This window comes from Juglans regia, chromosome 11 (genome assembly GCF_001411555.2).
Source record: "Juglans regia cultivar Chandler chromosome 11, Walnut 2.0, whole genome shotgun sequence".
NCBI lineage: Eukaryota > Viridiplantae > Streptophyta > Magnoliopsida > Fagales > Juglandaceae > Juglans > Juglans regia.
Window position 1 is genome coordinate 12,026,018 of NC_049911.1, and position 21,054 is coordinate 12,047,071.

General features: G+C 41.2%; 1 protein-coding gene across 1 annotated transcript; it reads right to left on the reverse strand.

The window, feature by feature from the left end:
* Positions 1–235: 235 nt before the first annotated feature.
* On the reverse strand, positions 236–16,897 carry LOC108995810 (mediator of RNA polymerase II transcription subunit 14-like). Its single transcript, XM_018971436.2, has 9 exons — positions 16,470–16,897; positions 13,201–14,280; positions 12,791–12,888; positions 12,148–12,322; positions 11,004–12,015; positions 10,621–10,898; positions 4,711–5,472; positions 2,723–3,810; positions 236–1,592 (listed from the first exon to the last, which is right to left on the reverse strand). Exons 1-9 carry the CDS (start codon positions 16,713–16,715, stop codon positions 791–793), a joined length of 5,541 nt encoding a protein of 1,846 aa, XP_018826981.1. The 5' UTR covers positions 16,716–16,897; the 3' UTR covers positions 236–790.
* Between the last annotated feature and the right edge of the window lie 4,157 nt (positions 16,898–21,054).

Consider the following 21,054-nt stretch of genomic DNA (forward strand, 5'->3'; position numbering starts at 1 on the left):
TAACAAAGGATGCTAAATTGGGTGGGTGAACAGCTATTGTACTTTGATTTGTTTTCCATATAGAATCTATATTCCAGAAATGAAAGTTTCCTGAAATGATTTGGCACTTTAGAACGTTGGGAAAAGGTATGGAGCAAGTTCACACCCTGTAATAGAGTAATGATACTGAGGATAAAAATTAGATTTGGCAGCATAACTATACAACATCAAAGCCAAGGAAAGTAAAGGCACCATCAACAATAAACTCTAGGATTCTGTATATTGTAATCAGAGGCTCGTTGTTGTTGAATAGTTTTCAGAGAAAATGAGCATTTTCTTTTTCCTTTTTCTTTTGGGGGTATACAAGTCTTTAGTCAAGAAGATGAGCATCTTGCAGGGTCTACAACTCCAGCAGAACAGATTTTTCTTCAGAGTTCGTAGCTTATGGTCATGTGTGAACTGTACAAGAAAAACAATACACTAATCTTCAAAATCATCTTACACCCTAATTTATTGGATGATCTAGGTCCGAATATATCGTCCCTGTCCAGCCTATTAGAGATCTAAGTCAGCTTATTAACGCTGCCTAATATTGAATGTCCATTTCCCAAAGCTCTGAAAGTTCATCATTCGAACTTCTTTTATCATCTATTACCAGGGTCCTCTTCCCCCATGACTCCAAGTTTCTCCAATTTGCATAACCTAAGAGAAAAATTCAGAAGTCGTTGCAAACCAACACAACCCCAAAAGTTTCACTGCCAAATGCGAATTGTCGAGAATCATATGTTGCTAGTGAAACTGACCCAAGTAGTCACTTTGACCCAGAGCTCGCTGTAAACCCACCACCATCCCTTAAACCTTGAAGGCACAAATGCAGTGTTCTTTGCACACCATCTGCAACTAATCTCAATCTTCCTTGACTCACATCCGCTGGCGAAGATCCATTAACCTCCACAGCTCGAGCAACCCTCTGTTTACATTTCTCCCAGTCATCAACAGGAAACCAGCAAGCTTGACCCCCATGGCTTCCTTCCATATCAAGGAAAGATACGCTAGGGTTTTCCCCAAATAAATATCTGAGCCTCACAGAAACACAGTAGGGCAACCAAGCAGCACCTCCAGCAGCATTTATGTAGGGTATGTGTGTGGGATCTAGAACAACAGTTAGTGCAAAATCAACAGAGTTATGGGGCCGATCATAATGGATATTGCTTTTGGCCACAGATGAATTCTCGGAGTTATTCTCATTATTCAACCCGGTATGATTTTCAAGACATAATTCAATACGCGGTTTCTGTGCAGGAGCTATGTCTCCACCCTGTGCCAGGGCTAATCCTTTTTTCCATGCTATTAGTTTCAAGAATTCTCTAAGAATAGAGATGGGTAAGGTGAGAAGAGTAATGAATGAAGCAACTCGTGGAGTATCATAGGGCTCTGACGCAACACGGCGGCTGAAGTAATCGCATATCTCACTTATTTCAGAATGAGCTAGTTCCTCTTGTGCCGCTGAGTTTTGCTGCTGTTGCTGCTGCTGCTGTTGATGGAAGCGTTTCACACTAAGGACTTGAAGAAGAAGTTGAACTCTGTGGACACTAACAGCAAATACATAGCCCCTGCAGAAAGACATGAAATCAGATCCAGCAACCCTGCAACTTGAGAACTAAGTGCGACACAAGCAAGCTAATTAAAGGCAAGGAAATAGTGAATATCCTCAAGGTAATCTATACCGAAGCAGCACTAGGGTACTTCTATTATACAATGTAAGAAACAAACTCATGAGAACAAAAGCATTTACAAACTTTATGCAATCTATAAGCATAATACCTCAAATTGCCAACAAGTTAAGTGTGGATGGCAAGGTCCAAGCAATGAATTCAAAAAGAGCTGAAAGGGTAAGATGAACTACAATTATGAATTAGAGGGCCATAAAAATTATATATGCTTTAAGTTGAGAATTCAAAAAACCTGAGTGGATCAATTACCTCAATACTGATGGGTGAGTAGCAAAAATCAAAACCGATCAAAAAGCTTTATATCCGTACTCAGGAAAATGGACAGATAGATAGAACTCAGCGGCATTTGTGAGGAGAAAGCAAGGACCAGATGATCCAAAGTCTTATTACACATCCCAGACAGCCCACATGCAGATCAACATACACATCATCCACATCTCAAAATTTGAGGAACCTTATCCCTGAAGATCTGCTATGTTTGGATATTGAGATGAGTTGAGTTGGGTTGTGGATGGTAATATTTTATGGATCCCATTGAGATGGGTTAACTTTTTTAGGTTGAGATGGGTTTAACTTTTTAGGTTGAAATGTATAAAGTAGATTGAGATGAGTTTAACTTTTATGGGAACTTGAAAAAGTACTGGATCTCATTAATGATTAGTTTGAGAAGAGTTGCATTTGGTTCAACAACCAAACACAACTTAACAATTCATCCATTTTCTTTTCATATTCCAATTATGGTACAACCATTATTGTTCTGAGATAAAATCCCACTATGAGATTTCCACTAGTTTCTATATGCACATCTTTGATTTGATTTGGATTTATCATTGATCATGATCTGAATAAATTAAGTATTATGAAAGTTATAGAGCATACCACCAAAGATCGCGTGCACTATTCTATGAATAACATCAGAGACAACCAAAAACTTGAAAAAAGGAAGTTTCTAAGATGTAAACAACAGAAACAGTCTACAATAAGAACAGGAGACTCATTTGAACTCTTACCCTACAAAGAAGCGCAAGGCGGGCTGCTCCTGGTCCAGATTCAAAAGTGCACCTTCGTTGTCTTTCAAAATTGATCCTAGGATCTCTTTCAAAAGATGAGGCAGCTGGGCAAAAAGCCATAGCACTCCAAGGTACTTGAGAATACCTCTTAGAACCTTCTTAAGGGCAACAAGAGGAACCCAGCCGCCTCCATAACCGCCATCATCCCCAAGACCAATAATAGCAGTATTCAGTTCTCCTCTCACATGTGCTGGGACACTTGTGCCTGGGGATCTACGTAAAGCCACTCCAGAGCCCACAACAGCTAAACTTGAAGATCCTGAAAGAGTATTTCCCACATGGTTCAAACCAGCTATTTGGTTTCCTGCCCTAGCCATTGCAGCTGAACTAAGGAGGTTAACTCTGTTTCCATTGGCAGCAGACAATTGAGAACCTGAACTTGGGTTTTGAGTGTTTGAATTTCCAAGTCCACCCACCATCTGTTGACCACTGGTGAAATTAGGATCTAATCCATTTAGTTCCTGAGCAACATGCTCCATGATAAAAGGACGAAACTGTGGACATGGTAATGACCCTCCAATTGAAGAGCCTCCCTTTGGTGGAGTCACCGGCTGTAACCATACCTGATCTCCTGCAAAGCAGCGCATGTCAACTGCAAAGTTTTTGCGATATATGATTCGTATCCAGTATGGACCACGCAACACAACAGAGACATCAATGGGCAACAATGAGCTTGGGACAATGCCAGGGCCACCACGACCAGCAGCAGCTAACATTGCAGCTCCATGAAGGCCCTGATTGGCAAGAATGCTTGTAGCAGAAGATGCAGTTGGGTTCCCTACAGGAACAGAACCAGCTTGACTGACATTCATGGCCGAATTGCCAGGCAAGAGACCCAGAGATGATGTCATGTACCCTGCCTGTTTTGGGATAGAAGACACAGCTGCTACGACCCCAGTGACCCTTGAAACAGGACCCGCTCGTGCAGGTCGAGTTGCAGCTGCAAGAGCATGCAAGGGCCCTGCAGTCAGACGAATGCAGTCCGGAAGGGATGCAACTTCAGCCCCATTTATAAAATCTTCAAGAAACTGTACAGACAGAAAAACTCCATATATAAATGCATGTTAAAATTAATTTTTGGGGGGAGGGGGTGGAATGGGAAGCGCCAACAGCTAGATTCTAAAGTAACTTGTTTTCAGTCACAATCATGAAATTAGAAAATTAGGATTTTTTTTTTTTTTTTTTGCTTGAGCTTCTGCTAAACATTTTGACATTAATCTGTGCTATCTGAAATTATCTTCCCTCGGTTATTTAAAAGCTTTCAATGGTAGGATACCACAACCATAATCAATATTACATTTACAGTTCTGCGCAACACCACAGATACAATTAAGTTCTCGTTCACTTTCACAAAACTTCTCATCTTATCTAATCTAATCATTACAACTTTTTCAAATTCCTATATAAAATAAAATAAACAATTCAACTTTTTCAAATCCCAAAACAAAAATAATATTAAAAAAATATATTTTAACAATATTTTATTCACCTTTCAACTTTTATCTCAACTCATCTCATTTCATCTCATCTGCGAAAACAAATGACGCCGAAAAATATCTGAAATTCCACGAGAAAATGTTTGTATATTTGTTGATCAAGACATTTTACAGAATAGTAATGCTAGCCCAAAGTTAAGCGACAACTTTTTGATTTGTAATATGAGAAGGGAAGTGTAGATAACAAAGAAAGCACCAACATATGATACAGTAGAGAAAAGACTAGGCCAGATACAGGACATGAAAGATAGCGTAATGCTAGCATATAAGAGGCAAAAATTCAACGAAAGATCCCAATTAAATTCCCCAAAGACGAGGCAATGGAAAACAAAAAAGGGTTATAAAGACCCCAAGCCCCACCCCCACCCCCTTCCAAAAAAAAAAATGGTTGTACAGGAACAAAACAACATCATTGAATAAAGTTGAACAAACCTTTGTGTGCGGCCAAAGTTGGTCAGGAGAGACATGCATTGTGCAACCCTCTTTACTTGATTCCCACTCGACGACAAAGCGGGCTAAGACCCCTGAACCAAAACTAAACCACAAGCTCATTAATCCAATGGCTTCAATTCTAAATGCCCGTCTCATCTGCTCTGATAACTTATCAGCTGTCCCAGGAGCACCTCTGATTCCAGTTGGTGCTTTAACATCAGAGTTTGTACAGCACTCTTCTAGCTTCTCATCTGCTTGTACTCCAAGCAGCTTCTGCATGCCAAGGGCAAACAGTCTTGCATTGGAGAGCCTTCGGATATCAGCCACCAGCTTCTTCATACTATCAGCCTCAACAGATTGATAACTCAGAACAACACCATCTAGATCATATTGAATATGAGAATCTATATCAGATGTATTGGCTATGCGAATGCCAGAACCCCATGGTGTATTACTGCTTCCTTTTTGAAGGTCCCATAAATCCCTGAAGTGCTGGTCCTTAATTTTCACATCCCAATACATGCTTCCTGGTCTGCCAAGCCGCAAGCATATGTGTTTCCACAAATCTCCTCTAGCAAATGGAAGCCGGAACCATATACATGAGGATGCATTTTTTAACCCTACTTCTTCAACATAAGGGATATCTAGTGCCTCCATCTGGCTAGTTAATCTGGCGTGCTTGATGCAGAGTGAACAGTGTCTGACCACATGAAGAAGAGCTGAAACATAAATGCCAGAAGGTGTATTTGTCAATGGACAGCACTGTCCATCATCAATATAGTTTCCTTCTATTCTTCTTTCCTTATCTCATCTTTACTTCCGTTACTTAGGCTTGTACAGAATATAGTTTCCATATAAGGCTAAGAATGCTAGAATCACTCGATAATTAGTTTCTTCCCATGTATAGTTCTCTTGTAAAGTTTCTATATAATATACAGATCACTCAAAGGCCAATTGATTCGGCCATTCATACATCGCATTTTACCTTATCTTGACATGGTATCAAGAGCCGGTTGATTTTTTTTTTCTCTCTCGGTTTCGTTGTTGCCCGCGTGCATCGTCTTCTGTCTCGGTTACGTGTGTCGGCGTGGTCTGTGTCTTGGCAGTCCCTCTCGGCATCTTCGATTTGTCTCGGTTTCGTGTGTCGGCGTCGTCCTCTCGGCATCTTCGATTTCTCGTGTATCGACAGACGTACGAGCTTCGTATTTTTCGGCGCTCTGCTTCTGGGGTAGCCTTTCTCGGCAGGTTCTGTCTCGGTTTTGGGCTCTCTCGGCATCTCCTTCCTCCATCGACACGCTCTTCTTCTGGAGTGGTGTGTTTCGGCAGCTCTGTTTAAGGTCTGGGCTTCTGTTCCTGCGTTCTTGTTTACGTTTCTGAGTGGGTGATTTCGGCAAAATTAATTTTTGGTCTTCGTATTATTATTTTTTCTTTGCCTTATCACATTTGTCGGCAGAAACTCATTTTTTTTGGGTTCCTTAAGTTTATTCTGGAATTTCTTTTCGTCTCGAGTTCCATTTTTTTTGCAATGGATTCTGCACCTATATGTGTCAAATTTACAGGCAAAAATTATTCTACTTGGGCTTTTCAATTTGAACTTTTCCTCAAGGGAAAAGACCTTTGGGGCCATATTGATGGCACGGATGTTGCACAAACATCCAATCCTGAAAACTCCAAAGATGTCGCGTCTTCGCCTTCTTGGGATGTACTTGATGCTCGGATCATGTCTTGGCTTCTTAGTTCGGTGGAGCCACATATTGTCACTAACTTGCAGGCTCATCGCTCCGCTCAATCCATGTGGAATTACCTGAAGAAAGTTTATCATCAAGACAATGATGCTCGTCGCTTTTAGTTGGAACATGCGATTGCCATGTTTCAACATGGTAGTCTTTCCATCCAAGACTACTACTCGGCATTCTTAACTCTTTGGAATGAATATACTGATTTGGTTATCGCGGATGTTCCTGTTGCTGCACTTTCCACTATTCAGAAGCTTCATGAGACTAGCCGGCGTGATCAGTTTCTTATGAAACTACGCTCGGAATATGAATCTGTTCGCTCTTCTCTACTGAACAGATCTCCTGTTCCTTCGCTGGATATTTGTTTTGGTGAGTTACTTCGCGAGGAACAACGTCTTAGTACTCAAGCTATTCTGGAGCAATCTCATGGTAGTTCTGGTACAGTGACTGTGGCTTATGCTGCCCAAGGACACGGATCACCTATGACTTCTAAAAATTTGCAGTGTTTCTGCTGCAAGGCCTATGGGCATATTGCTGCCAATTGTCCTAAAAAATATTGTTCTTATTGTAAAAAAAAGGGACATATTATCAAAGAATGTCGTATCCGTCCCCAGAATCGTCAGGCTCACGCAATTTCAGACTTCTGTGTCTGTTTCCCCCTCAGCGACTTCTGCAGTACATGACTCTTCCTCAGGTGTTTCCTCTGATCTTGCATCTCCTGCAGCAACTTATTGCACTCCTGAAATGGTGCAACAGATGCTAATTTCAGCATTGTCTGCGATGGGGTTTCAAGGTAAAAATTCTACTAAACTCTGGTACGTAGACTCGGGAGCTTCTAATCATATGACAAATACGCCCACTGCTCTGTGTCATGTTCGACCTTATGTTGGTCAATCTGCTATTCAAACTGCCAATGGTAGTTCTTTGCCCATAGCTGCTGTTGGAGATGCCTCTTCGACATTTACTGATGTGTTTCTTGCTCCTCAACTTTCCACTAATCTTATTTCTGTTGGTCAATTAGTGGATAACAATTGCGCTGTTAAATTTTCTGGTGATGGTTGTGTTGTGCAGGACCAGGTAACGGGGGAGCCGATCGCGAAGGGACCTAAAGTGGGGCGTTTGTTTCCACTATTTTTACCTGTTCCAGCACTTTCTTCAGTTTCTTCTATTACGTCTTTTGCTTGTAATAATGTTCCTAATCTAAGTATGGTGTGGCATCGTCGTTTAGGCTATCCTAATACTCAGATTTTATCTCATGTATTGAACTCTGGTTTTCTTGGTAATAAAGAACGTTTGTCTTTATCTCTTGAGTGTGATTCTTGTAAATTTGGTAAAAGCAAAACTCTTCCTTTTCCTTTGCATGCTAGTCGAGCTTCTCACTGCTTTGATCTTGTTCATAGTGATGTTTGGGGACCTTCCCCCGTTAGTTCACATGAGAAATTTAAATACTATGTGACTTTCATTGATGATCATAGCAGATTTACTTGGGTTTATTTCCTTCATTCCAAATCTGAGGTTTTTCGTACTTTCACTGAGTTTTTAGCATATGTTGACAATCAATTTTCTGCGACTATTAAGACATTACGCACAGATTCTGGTGGTGAATATTTGTCTAATGAGTTTCAGGCTTTCTTGGCTTCTAAAGGTATTATTCATCAACGTTCATGTCCCGCTACTCCCCAACAGAATGGAGTAGCCGAACGCAAAAATCGCACTCTTCTTGACATGGTACGTACCCTCTTGTTAGAATCCTCTGTTCCATCCATGTTCTGGGTCGAGGCTCTGAAAACTGCTACTCATTTGATTAATCGTTTACCTTCCCAAGTCTTACACATGGAGTCTCCTTATTTCCGCTTGTTTGATAAGCAACCTAGTTATGATAATCTTCGTACATTTGGTTGTGTATGCTTTGTTCATTTACCTCCTCATGAGCGACATAAATTATCTGCTCAATCTGTTAGATGTGCATTCTTGGGATATAATGTGTGTCAAAAAGGATTTGTTTGCTATGATCCTAATTTACATCGCACACGCATTTCTAGGAATGTTATTTTCTTTGAAAATCAACATTTCTTTCCTGTGTCATCTGTGCCCTCTTCTTCCACTGTGGTCCTCCCCTCCTTTGAGCAGCAACTCTCAAATCTTCCTCCTGTCCGCTCTCGCTTTAAACCAGGTATTGTGTATACGAGACGCTCCCGCCCACAGTCTCTTCCCATGGCTCACCCGATATCTGATCCTAACATGCTCCAGAACCAGTCAGTTGCAGCACCTCCAGAGCCCTTGGTACGACGCTCTCCTCGAGTGTCTGTACCTCCGGATAGGTATGGTTTTCCTTCTGGGACCTCTATTTCAGCTCTTACTGCTGCTTTATCCAATTTTGATATTCCCACATGCTACTCACAAGCTGCCAAGCATGACTGTTGGCAACAAGCTATGCAGGAAGAAATTGCCGCTCTAGAGGCCAATCATACCTGGGACATTGAGCCATGCCCTCCAACAATTGCTCCTCTGGGTTGCAAATGGGTTTACTCAGTCAAGGTTCGATCTGATGGAAGTTTGGATCGTTACAAAGCTCGACTTGTTGCTCTTGGGAATAATCAGGAATATGGTATCAATTATGAAGAGACCTTTGCTCCTGTGGCTAAGATGACTACTGTTCGTACGATTCTAGCTCTTGCTGCTTCAAATGATTGGCCACTACATCAGATGGATGTCAAGAATGCTTTTCTTCATGGGGATCTTAAAGAGTGTATTTATATGAAACCACCACCGGGACTGAGTACTCCTTCGACTTCGCATGTGTGTAAGCTTCGTCGCTCTCTTTATGGTCTCAAACAAGCTCCAAGGGCCTGGTTTGATAAATTTCAAACCGCTTTATTACAATTCTCATTCAAGCAGAGCAAGTATGACACTTCATTGTTTCTTCGGAAATCAGATGTGGGTATTGTTGTTCTTTTGGTATATGTTGACGATATTGTGATTACTGGTTCCGACTCTATTTTACTTGGCCAGCTCAAGACTCATCTCTCTGAGTCATTTCATATGAAAGACCTTGGGTCTCTCACATATTTTCTTGGTCTTGAGGTGCATCGTAGTTCATCTGGTATTTCACTCAATCAACATAAGTATGCTAGTGACCTGGTGGCTACAGCTAGCCTACAGGAGGCCACTTCGGTTGATACTCCCATGGAATTGAATGTCAAGCTTCGCAAAGAGGAGGGTGATTTACTTGAGGATCCCAGTTTATACCGGAAGTTGGTAGGTAGTCTTGTCTATCTCACCATTACTAGACCGGACATTTCCTTTGCAGTACAACAAGTCAGCCAGTTTCTTCAGACCCCTCGTCATCTTCATTTGGCTGCTGTCCGTAGGATCATACGCTATGTTCAGGGCACCTCTGCCCGTGGCTTATTCTTTCCTGCAGGCAATTCTCAACGCCTTATTGCTTATAGCGATGCTGATTGGGCTGGTTGTGCTGATACACGTCGATCTATTACTGGTTTGTGTGTGTTCTTAGGTAATGCATTGATCTCCTGGAAGAGTAAGAAGCAAGACAGAGTCTCTAAGTCATCTACAGAATCTGAGTATCGGGCAATGTCTCTTGCTTGTTCCGAAATTATTTGGCTTCGAGGTTTGCTTGCTGAGCTAGATTTCTCTGAGACCGATCCTACACCACTACATGCTGATAATACAAGTGCTATTCAAATCACAGCCAATCCTGTCTATCATGAGCGCACGAAGCATATTGAAGTCGACTGTCATTCTATCCGTGAAGCATTTGAAGCTCGTGTTATCACTCTCCCACATGTTCCCACTGAACTACAAATTGCTGATATCTTCACCAAAGCTCTCACTCGCCATAGACACTGTTTCTTAAGTGGCAAATTGATGCTTGTTGATCAACCCGCATCAATTTGAGGGGGGCTGTCAATGGACAGCACTGTCCATCATCAATATAGTTTCCTTCTATTCTTCTTTCCTTATCTCATCTTTACTTCCGTTACTTAGGCTTGTACAGAATATAGTTTCCATATAAGGCTAAGAATGCTAGAATCACTCGATAATTAGTTTCTTCCCATGTATAGTTCTCTTGTAAAGTTTCTATATAATATACAGATCACTCAAAGGCCAATTGATTCGGCCATTCATACATCGCATTTTACCTTATCTTGACAGTATTACCTTTATATGCTTCAACTATAAGCTTCCCATAACTATATCCTTCAGTTTTAGTCACCATCTCTGTTGATATGGGTGCTTGTGTTGAAGGCTGTAGAGCAGAAACAGATTCTGCGATTTTCCTTTTCTTACAAAATCCTGAAGCTGCCTCTAGACCTTGAAGCGATGGGATCAAACTCAAAATATCTGAAACTGTATGCTTTCGGGGATTTCTATCATGCTTGGAAACAAGATCTTGACTAGGACTTTGAATTGCAGATTCTGGTGGATGGGCTGAAAAGATCCAATTTCAAGTAAAATATTTATATCTAAAAAACAGAATTGAACTCAAAATGAAAGAACGCATATATCCCATTTCATATGGAGAAAGAATCTTACATACAGGAGTAGTGGTACATGAGCTAGATCCAGCAACAGGCCTGGAAGGTGAACTTTGAAGTCCGTTAGTTTTTACACCTGGTACAGTGATTTGAGGGGAAGTGGCTTGGGGATGAGATAATAATCGAGCTGACCTGCTCCCATATGTATCCTTTGAATTATCACTTATCAATCTGAGCTGATCATCATCCATTGTGGTACATGAACCAACCTCAATCAAATGTCCAGATCTAAGAGATGCCAAATCCTGCTCAGACTTAGAGGCTGACAATTTTTTCATAGTTGTGCTCCTTCCTGTACCAGAAGAGAGCGAACCGACTGAATTGGACAGTAAAGGACCCTTCAAATTGCTCGAGGAATGCAAAGAAGCAATATAATGGGTATCCATACTAGAAACTTTTGCAACGTTATTTATCTGTGAGATCTGCATACCTGTGTCCCACTTAGGAGAGGGGGTTGCAGCCTTCATGGCATGAAGATTCATAGGAGGAGATCCAAAATAAGAAGCACGGGATGTACTGTATGAAGAGATATTTTGAACAGAGAATGGAATTGTGGGTGACCCTTTCTCATGTCCAAACACTTCATCAACAGCAGATGAAAAACTAGGAGGACAACCTGATAACTGCATTGAACTCTCAAGGCCAATTTCAGGAAGAATCCCTTGTTCAGAACCACCATTAGAACCTGCAGCACTAGGCATGAAGGAAAGTAACTTTCCCCAGTTAAGTAGGCTCATATTCATTTCATCTTCAAGAATCTGCATCTGGCCAATGTCTATTTTTTTTATGTGAATCACATGGTTTAGGTTGTTAGAAGAATGGGCTTTTCCAGATGGATCTGGGCCATCTGGCTGAGTCTCTAACAATTTGAACAGGGGTTTAAACTCCTCATCAAGTAGCATCAGCAGAAAATATGAGCTCCCACAGTCTGGAAACCCCATCAGCAACATTGATGAACCATTCACCATGTTCTTAGGTACTTTAACTGCAGCAAAACCATGATCATACACCTGCAAGAACCAGAATTTGCTGCATTGAGGATACTAACTGAAGCCACATGTTTGAATACCAATCACCAGTCTAATATCAAATGATATTATTTTTTCTTCTTTGAAAGGAAAGCAATGAGAACAACTATTTACCTCAAGGCCTAAAAACCTGCCAATAGAGGCAAATAAATGCAGGATGCTTTTGCTTCTCAAGCTCATAAAAACCTCACCCACAGTCATGATTCCTTGATTCAAAGCTTCTTCACAATCTAACAATACTGAAGGTTCAAGAATATTCTGGGATGACTGAAGGAGAAAGCAACCATTCCTGCACGTCAGAAATCTTAGATATTCTGCAGAAAGTTCAAAGTTTTTCCTGGAACACAACTTGGCAGAATAGATAAGGGCCCATTTCATTCATCTTTGTTTCTTCTTTTCCCTTTTCCTTTTATGAAACATATAAGCTTTTTGGAAGGCATAGATCTATTCAATTTATTTTTTTTAAAAGCAACAATTCGTTATTAAGAAAAAACACAAAAGGTGCAGCCCAAGTACACAGGAAAGGCATGTAGATTAGCCCATTAACGTCTATTTAAGCAGTCCAACATAAAAGGGAATTGATAAAAAAAAAAACAAAAAGTTTTGAGCCCCTACAATGTCCTCTTGTGATCCTCAAAAGATTTTGTCATTCATGTCTATTCAATACCATCATGCAAGCATGTATAATGAAAGAGATGATTGAATACAGTGGATTGAACATAAAGTCATGTATAGTTGCACCTATAAAGGAAGATACCTTATATTAATTCCAAGGGTGAAAAATGATGAACCATAAGCACGAACACGTAATACTTCCTGCCCCTCGTATTCCCTGCTGTCAGACTTCTTATCATTCTGCAGACAGAAATTCGTTTAAGCAGGGTGAAGTTCATGAGCTTCATCCCAAACAAAGAAAGGAAAGTCATAAGCACCAGAAACAAAATGCATGAAAAAACAGTAATAGGCTTCTGATATATATAAATAAAGTAAAAAAGGAAGAAAAAGAAAGAGGATCCACAATGGAATTTGCATGGTAAGAAATGATATTCTGCAAACATACAACAGAATAAGAATGCCAATTTATGTAAAGTTCTATCAGGCAACACCACATATACATTACCAACAAGTGAAAAATATCAACATATATAACCAATTCAAGGAACTAACCCTTTTATAGTCAACATCAGGTTCATCCAAGTTTGACTGAAGAACAACATCATCTGCCACTCGGCAGATCTGCACACTTTTCCCCAGCTCTTTCTGAATTTCAAGCAAACGAGTATATCTGTTACAACATATAGCTCTTAGCAGCAACTTCTCAACATCAATATAACTTTGATTTAGATAAAACTCTGCCTCCATCCCAGTTAATGGATCTATGACAAATGTACTATGTAGACACTTTATGTGCAGATCTTGTCCTGGTTCAATTTTAATAAATGGGCATGATTTTGATTCAGATGTTCTGGAGATTTTATCGAAATCTAACCAGTATAAAACTTTTAGCACTGGTGTTTGTAGAGCAGAGAAGTCAGATTCTCCATCCAGATTCAGTTGCGTAGAACTAGCACTACCTCCATGACTAATACTACCATCAGATACGAGCTCAAATCGGATTGTGTCTTTCCATCTTCCTTGTCGAAGGGCTTTCACTTGCCTGATGACAGTGTCCATGATAAGCACAATGCAAAGCTCATGGAGAACTGTGTATAATGTCATGAATGGGTTTTCTGCTGCAGCCATTCTCCGCTCTAAATCATCTCCAAGAACGTGCCGTCGTGATTCTTCCAACTTCACAAGTCCACTTCTCTCTCCAACAAGTAGCTCCAAATGTAAAATCCTCCACATTGATAGGTGTCCTCGATAACCAAGAGTAACTAAAACCTCAAATTCCCCATCCACACGCAGCAGTGCAGTGCCATTGGAAACTTTTACCTCAGAAATTTCTTTCGGCAGTGAAACTTCAAGTAATTTAGACTGTACAAGCGTGTCCAACTTTTTCAAAGCTGGCTTTTGCTCATCCTCAGATAATGTGCTCTGAATACCCACATTTTCTACACACTTTGGTAAACATTGATAACTTCCAGTAAGAAGCACTTCTATAGCAGATGGCACATCATGGACAGGAGCATGAACTTGCCGTGACCCCTCATGCATGAAAAACAATGAATCTGCAGCTTGTGTGAAACACGTATCATGACTAGATAGAATGGATCCTAGCTGCTGACAGTACTGTATCAAAGGGACCTGCAGAATTAAGCCAGAAAATAAGATGTACTTTAAAATTGCATGGCACAGGTTTTTTAAATCTTTCTACTTCCATGGAAATAAAAACACGGGAAAAAATGTAAGTTTCTCAACTAAAATAAGAGGAAAACACGTGGTTGAAACTCCGTGAAAGTTTTTCCCTTTGTTCCAATCGTTCGACAACTAAACCTATCACTAATTTGAGAATATGTTAACAAGTTAAAAAGTAAAATAATTTTCATATTTTATTTCCTTTTTCTATTTTCTAAACAACCAAACAGTTTGCAACTTCTGGTAAGTATATTGAGTTCAGTTTGGAAAGTGTACAATTAGGGTGTTGAATTTGACTAAAAAGTTCAGATTTAAGTTTCCTTTCCAAACTAATTGGCCACCCAGACAAAAGCACACAAATTGTCTTAGTACAAAACAACAAAATGAAACCAAAACTCACACTTCCAATTAAATTCCATTAGATACACCAAAAAGCACATACTTACTGCTATGCATTTAATAAAAGAAACTAAATTCACAAAGCTTATTCTGAGCAAAGATTAGATCCGAAACCAAACTCTTTGGAGTCTAATGGACCAAAACACTATCAAAATTAACATTTTCGGCCCAAATAAAACAAAGAAGTTCACAACCTTTAATTTCCCGTTCACACCTAAATTCACAAAACTTTTTTTTGTTGGCACCGGGCATCTGGTAACAACTGAGTCGAAGCCCACTAAATCCTCCGCATTGTTTCTTTTAAGTAGTTTGGCAGCCAAAAAATTAAAAAAAAAAAACACTAAATCCAATTAACCCACCCAATTTCACATATTTTGTAGAAATTTTTCAGTAAAAGAATTTTAATTTCACATATTTTGTAGAAATTTTTATTAACAGCTAAAGAATTCTCAATTCCAAATATTTTGTAGAACTTAAAATTACTAAATCAGGAATTCGCCTACATTAGAAAGTTTTAAAGTTTGATTGGCCACCCAGTTAACACCCCCCCTGCGGCAAGAAAAAATCTTCAAGTTAGGGGTGGGCAGCGGGGGCGACCACTCTACCCCCGTGAGGCGGGGCGGGTTACCCCGTCCACCGCTACTGGGTGCGGGGGGACCCCGTCCGCATATGGGCCTTCAAGTGGAGGCGGGGGCGGGATGGGGTGGAACCCCGCCCCGCATATACCCTACCCCGCACCGTTTATAATATATATATATATTAATTATATATGTTATATGTAATACGTATTATATAAAAAGAAATACCCAGGCACAAAACATCACAAAACGATGCCTGGGTATTTTTTTTAATACCCCTGCCCATCGTTTTGATTATGGGTTAATACCCAGTCGAAGAGCCCCCCCAGCCCTTGTTTCTCTTCTTCCTGGCGATTCATCTTCTCCCCTCTCTCTCTCCGCAATTCTCGAGTCGCCGTTTGCCTCACCAATCACCATTGTCATCTCGAGTCGCGGTCACCGTCTCAACCTCAACGCCAGGCGAATGTAAGTAGGGCTCAATGGCTCACTCCCGAATCTCTTTGTGAATCGCCCCATATTTTTTTTTTTTTTGTGGATGGAGATTGGAGGATGGGATTAAAGGAGAATGGGATTGTGAATTGTAGAGGATTTGATTGTGCATGTGGTTTTGTGAATTGCTTGATTGTGCTCAATGAATGTGCTGTGAAATTGTGAATCACTGAATTGTTCATTGTTGTGGAGATTGGAGGGGCGGGGGGCGGACGGTTGGAGGTCCACCCTGGCACCACCGTCAACTGACAGGGTACACCACCCCCACATGAACGGGGTGGAGCCTGGGGAAAAAATCCCAACACCCCGCCCATGCGGGGCCGGGGGGCAGGATAGGGGTGGCCCTGCCCCGTAGGGGGCGGGTAGCACCCCTACTTCAAGTCATAAACCCCAGAACAGAAGTTAAATTCACATTGGGTTGAACTCAAATTCAACTAAAATTAAAGAAACATTTTATTTTGTGGAGCCATTTCTTTCCTTCTTCGCTACTCCTCAAATCTAATCACACCACGCAAAGTCACATTCCTTTTTAAACAATTTGTTCAACCGCAACTTCTGCTAGCCTAAGATTAAAAACTTGAACCGCAACCACAATTCCGACTGGCCACCCTAATCAAAACCCTCGGAACACCCCCGGGTCCAAGTCGGGAGAAAAAGGTCACAGGGGCTGACCTGTTGGCACCACTTGGCGAGGACGTTGAGGCGGAGCATGCGCTGCTGGGTCTTGACAATGTACTTGAGGAGATTAATCTTCCTCTCGGTGTCGGACTGCGGGTCTCGTGCTGCAGAGGCGGAGGTAGAGGACGGCCTGGACTTCTCCTTCTCCACAAGCTCATTGAGGGCGAGGAAGGAGTCCTCGGCGGCCCGGGTGACGAGAGCCGAGAACTCCACCGTTTGTTGCCCTAGCTCCGCGGCCATTGACGTTGGCAGTGCCGTGAGGAAAGGGCCTCGTCTCGTTATGGTGTTCCTTCCGGTGAGAGATCTACCATAGAGGAAACATGGACACTAGGGTTTGATTCCTTGGTGAGAGAGAGAGAGAGACTTGATATAGGCTCTTTCTTCTATAGTGTATATTGTGTGTAGAAATTGTCTGATTTCGGTTGATAACAAAGAGAATAATCAGTGACGTTAACAGGGGAAAGAAGAAGGCGGTCACATTTCATTTCATGGATGAAAATGAAATTTATTTAAATTCTCAAAATTAAATTAATAATAATAGCTCTACAAAAGTCAATTAATTATAATTATAATAACATCACACCATCTGATTCAAAGAAGGTTGACTTAAAATAAAGTAAAAAAGAAAAAATTGGAGTAACAAGTAATTATATGTTTTACACTTTTTAAAGGAATTTTATAGGTCTTGGGCTATATTCCATTTTGGTTTTTATGCGATGGGCGAATGGATGCTCACTTGCTTGTAGTACGTAGCATTTTAGTGTTTACATTAAAACGGTGCGTTTTCAATTCTGTCTTTTAATTTACGTGAACAGTGGTTATTTTAGGGGTTTTTGGTTGGAAAGTTTGTTACGAGTGGAGTATTTGACAGAGGGCTTGGGGGCACAATACGGGTATGCATGATTTTGAAAAAGTTGTCTGTAGTGGAGGAAGGAATGACCTCGAATACATTCCCTCGTGGCTCTTAATGCGATTCCATATTCCCTCACATTCCTCGTCTTATTCTTAGTGTTCATCCTACAACCAGTAACAATATCTAGATTCCATTAAGGGGTCTTAACAAGTGGTATCCAAAGCACCGATCTTGCAAACCTGCACTTTCGCAATTCAACCCAGAAATTAAATTTCCATCCACAAAGTCCATTCAAATGCCCATAAATCATAAATCATACACAACTCAGAAATCCACTCATAAACCAGAAATCCTACCAAAACAAATAGCTATTCACAATCCCAAAACCATCCAAACATATCCATAAACCATTTCCAAACCAACCAGAAATCCTACCAAAACAAACAGCTATTCACAATCCCGAAACCATCCAAAACAGTTCCATAAACCATTACCAAACCAAACAGAAATCCATAAACCAGAATACCCATACTAGACCATGGCTGATGCCACTAGATCTAAACACAAGCAACAACAGATTGATAGCTTGGAGGAGAATCATCAAGCAACAGAAAACCCGCCTCAATACCATTGATGAAAGACTCGACCAGATCACGGAAATGGTTCGCACCTTGGTAGCTCACCAAGGGAACATAGCGAGGGACCTGCAAAACCAACAAGAAAATCATCAGCTGCAGCATAGGGGTCCAAATGTGAGAGGTGTTCACCTAGAATTTCCCCATTTTAAGGGAGATAATCTATCAGCATGGATTTTCAAAGCCTCACAAGACTTTGAATTCCATCAAACCACCCCTGCCCAAAAGCTTTTGTTGGCCTCATACCACATGAAAGGGGAAGCTTTGGTATGGTACCAGGAGGCCTTAGACACAGCCCAGTTTGTGAGCTGAGAAACCTTAGTGCGGGCTATGTTGGTTCGTTTCGGACCAACAGCCTAGGACGACCCCATGGAGACCTTGACAAGGTTAAAACAAAACACCATGGTAGCAGCCTATAAGGCTAGTTTTGAGGCACTGTCGAATAGAGTTAGGGGCCTATCCGAGCACCATAAGCTGAGTTGTTTTCTTAGTGGGTTAAAGGATGAAATAAGGTTGCCTCTTCGCATGTTTAACCCACACAATCTGACTGCAGCGTTTGGATTAGCCCGAATCCAAGAAGAATACTTCATGACCACTAAGAAATCAATAAAGTTGCTAGGAGAGAGGGTCCCGTTTAATCCGGGTAGCACTTATACCTCCTATGGGGGTAGTGGTACGAGTGGCACTTACAACCAACGAAACAGTAGCCCCATCAAGAAAGTGTTTTCTACAGCGTGGGATGAAAAGCGGAAAAAGGGGTTGTGTTATCATTGTGACGAGAAGTGGAACCCCAATCATGTATGCAAAAATCCAAAAATTTATTTCATACAAGGGATTGAGGAGCAGGAAAATACGGAAGAACAGGAAGAAACAGTTGTTGTATTTGTTGATGACATTACTGAATTAGACTCAAAACAAAAAGGGGTCATGGTGGAGCCCGAGATTTCTTTAAATGCGATCACGGGGACTCCTAGTTCTAAAACTATGCAACTTTTTGGATGGATTGGGAGCACACAAGTGGTAATTTTGGTGGATTCCGGGTCTACACACAGTTTTTTAGATCCATCTATTGCCCGGGTTGCCAAGTTGTGTGTTGATGAAGGGAAGAGGATCGCTGTCAAGGTTGCAAATGGACAATTGGTACACAGTCTAGGCCACTGCAGCAAGGTTAAAACAAAAATTCAAGGTATTCAATTCAACCATTCTTATTATATTTTAACACTTGGCGGTTGTGATGTGGTCCTCGGGGTGGATTGGTTGGAAAACCTTGGATCAATTGTGTGGAATTTTGCTGAATTAAGAATGAATTTTGAACATTCGGGTAGAAGGGTGGAGCTTTTGGGGCTGAGGTTAGATGGCCTTACAATTGAAAAAGGGGGAAAAGCCATGTTGGCTTCGATGCACAAGGGGAAGGGGTTGATTTTACAGTTGATAAGTGAGGAAAATATTGGGAAAACAGTAGAGTTGGGGAAGGATATCCAGCAACTACTTAAGAAGTTTTCCCTAGTGTTTGAGGTACCGAAGGGGCTGCCACCCTCAAGACCTCAAGACCATAGAATTCCCCTTAAAGAAGGAACTCAACCCATGACAGCTAGACCTTACCGTTATCTCCATTACCAAAAATCTGAGATAGAAAAAATTGTGGTGGAGTTGTTAGAGTCCAGAGTGATAAGGCCTAGCACGAGTCCTTTTTCTTCGCCCGTGCTCTTGGTTCGCAAGGCGGATGGGAGTTGGCGCATGTGCGTCGACTATAGGGCCCTTAACCAAGTCATCATAAAGGATAAGTTCCCTATACCCGTGATTGATGAGCTGTTGGATGAATTATATGGGGCAGTGGTGTTTTCAAAGCTGGACTTACGGTCCAGATACCATCAAATCAGGGTGGTGACCAAGGATGTGGAAAAAACAGCATTTATGACTCATGAGGGGCACTACGAATTCCTCATAATGCCCTTTGGGTTAACTAATGCCCCATCAACTTTTCAAGGGTTGATGAATAATGTTTTTCGACCCTATTTGAGGCGGTTTGTTCTAGTTTTTTTTTTTACGACATTCTAATATACAGCAAGTGTTGGGTAGATCACATGGAGCATTTGGGGGTAGTATTGGGGGTGCTGCAAAAAAATCAGTTATATGCCAAACGGTCAAAATGCCAATTTGGGGTTATCGAAGTGGAATATTTGGGGCATGTGATTAATGAGAAGGGGGTGATGGCTGATTCTCGCAAAGTAGTGGCCATGTTAGATTGGCCAATACCAACGAGTGTTAAATCATTGTGGGGTTTCTTAGGATTGACGGGGTACTACCTTAAGTTCATCAAAGGGTATGGGGCTATTGCTGCCCCATGAACAGATTTATTAAAAAAAAAATGCCTTTGTGTGGAATGATGAGGCAATGAAAGCTTTCGGTGATCTGAAATTAGCTATGACCCAGCCTCCAATTCTTAGACATCCGGATTTTTCAAGACCCTTTACAATTGAGTGTGACGCAAATGGAAGAGGAATGTGAGCAGTTTTATTGCAGGCTGGGCAACCCCTTGCTTACATGAGCAAGGCATTGAAGGGTAAGGAACTCCTCCTCTCCACTTATGAGAAGGAGCTTCTAGCTTTAGTGACGGCCGTGAGGAAGTGGAGGCCCTACATCTTAGGGCAGTCGTTCGTAGTCAAAACGGACCAGCAGGCCCTAAAGTTTTTGTTGGAACAACGGGTGGGGACTGTAACTCAACAAAAATGGGTGAGTAAACTAATGGGATATGACTTTACAATTGTATACAAGCAAGGAAAGGAAAATGTTGTGGCGGATGCTTTATCAAGAAAAGAAGAGGGGAATGAGAGTATCGAGGGATCCTTAGCTATGATATCTTTTCCAACACCCGAATGGGTAGAGGAACTCAAAAGAAGCTATGAGGGGTCAAGGGAATTAAGTGAGATTATCAAAAATCTCGGGGATGGCACGGTCCCTATTAAGAGTTACAAATTACAGCAGGGGTTGATTATAAAAAAAGGGAGGATTGTTCTTGCTGCAGATTCTGATTTAAAGGGTAAGGTGCTACAACATATTCATGATCATCCCCTAGGAGGACATTTGTGGT

Bases quoted from the DNA above. Each gene is read 5' to 3' on its own strand.
- LOC108995810 (XM_018971436.2), bottom strand. From the start codon at position 16,715: ATGGCCGCGGAGCTAGGGCAACAAACGGTGGAGTTCTCGGCTCTCGTC. The intron at 14,281-16,469 runs GTCAGCCCCTGT...TTAATTCTGCAG, and splicing joins TCGCCAAGTGGTGCCAACAG to GTCCCTTTGATACAGTACTG. The intron at 10,899-11,003 runs GTAAGATTCTTT...GGATCTTTTCAG, and splicing joins ATGTACCACTACTCCTGTAT to CCCATCCACCAGAATCTGCA.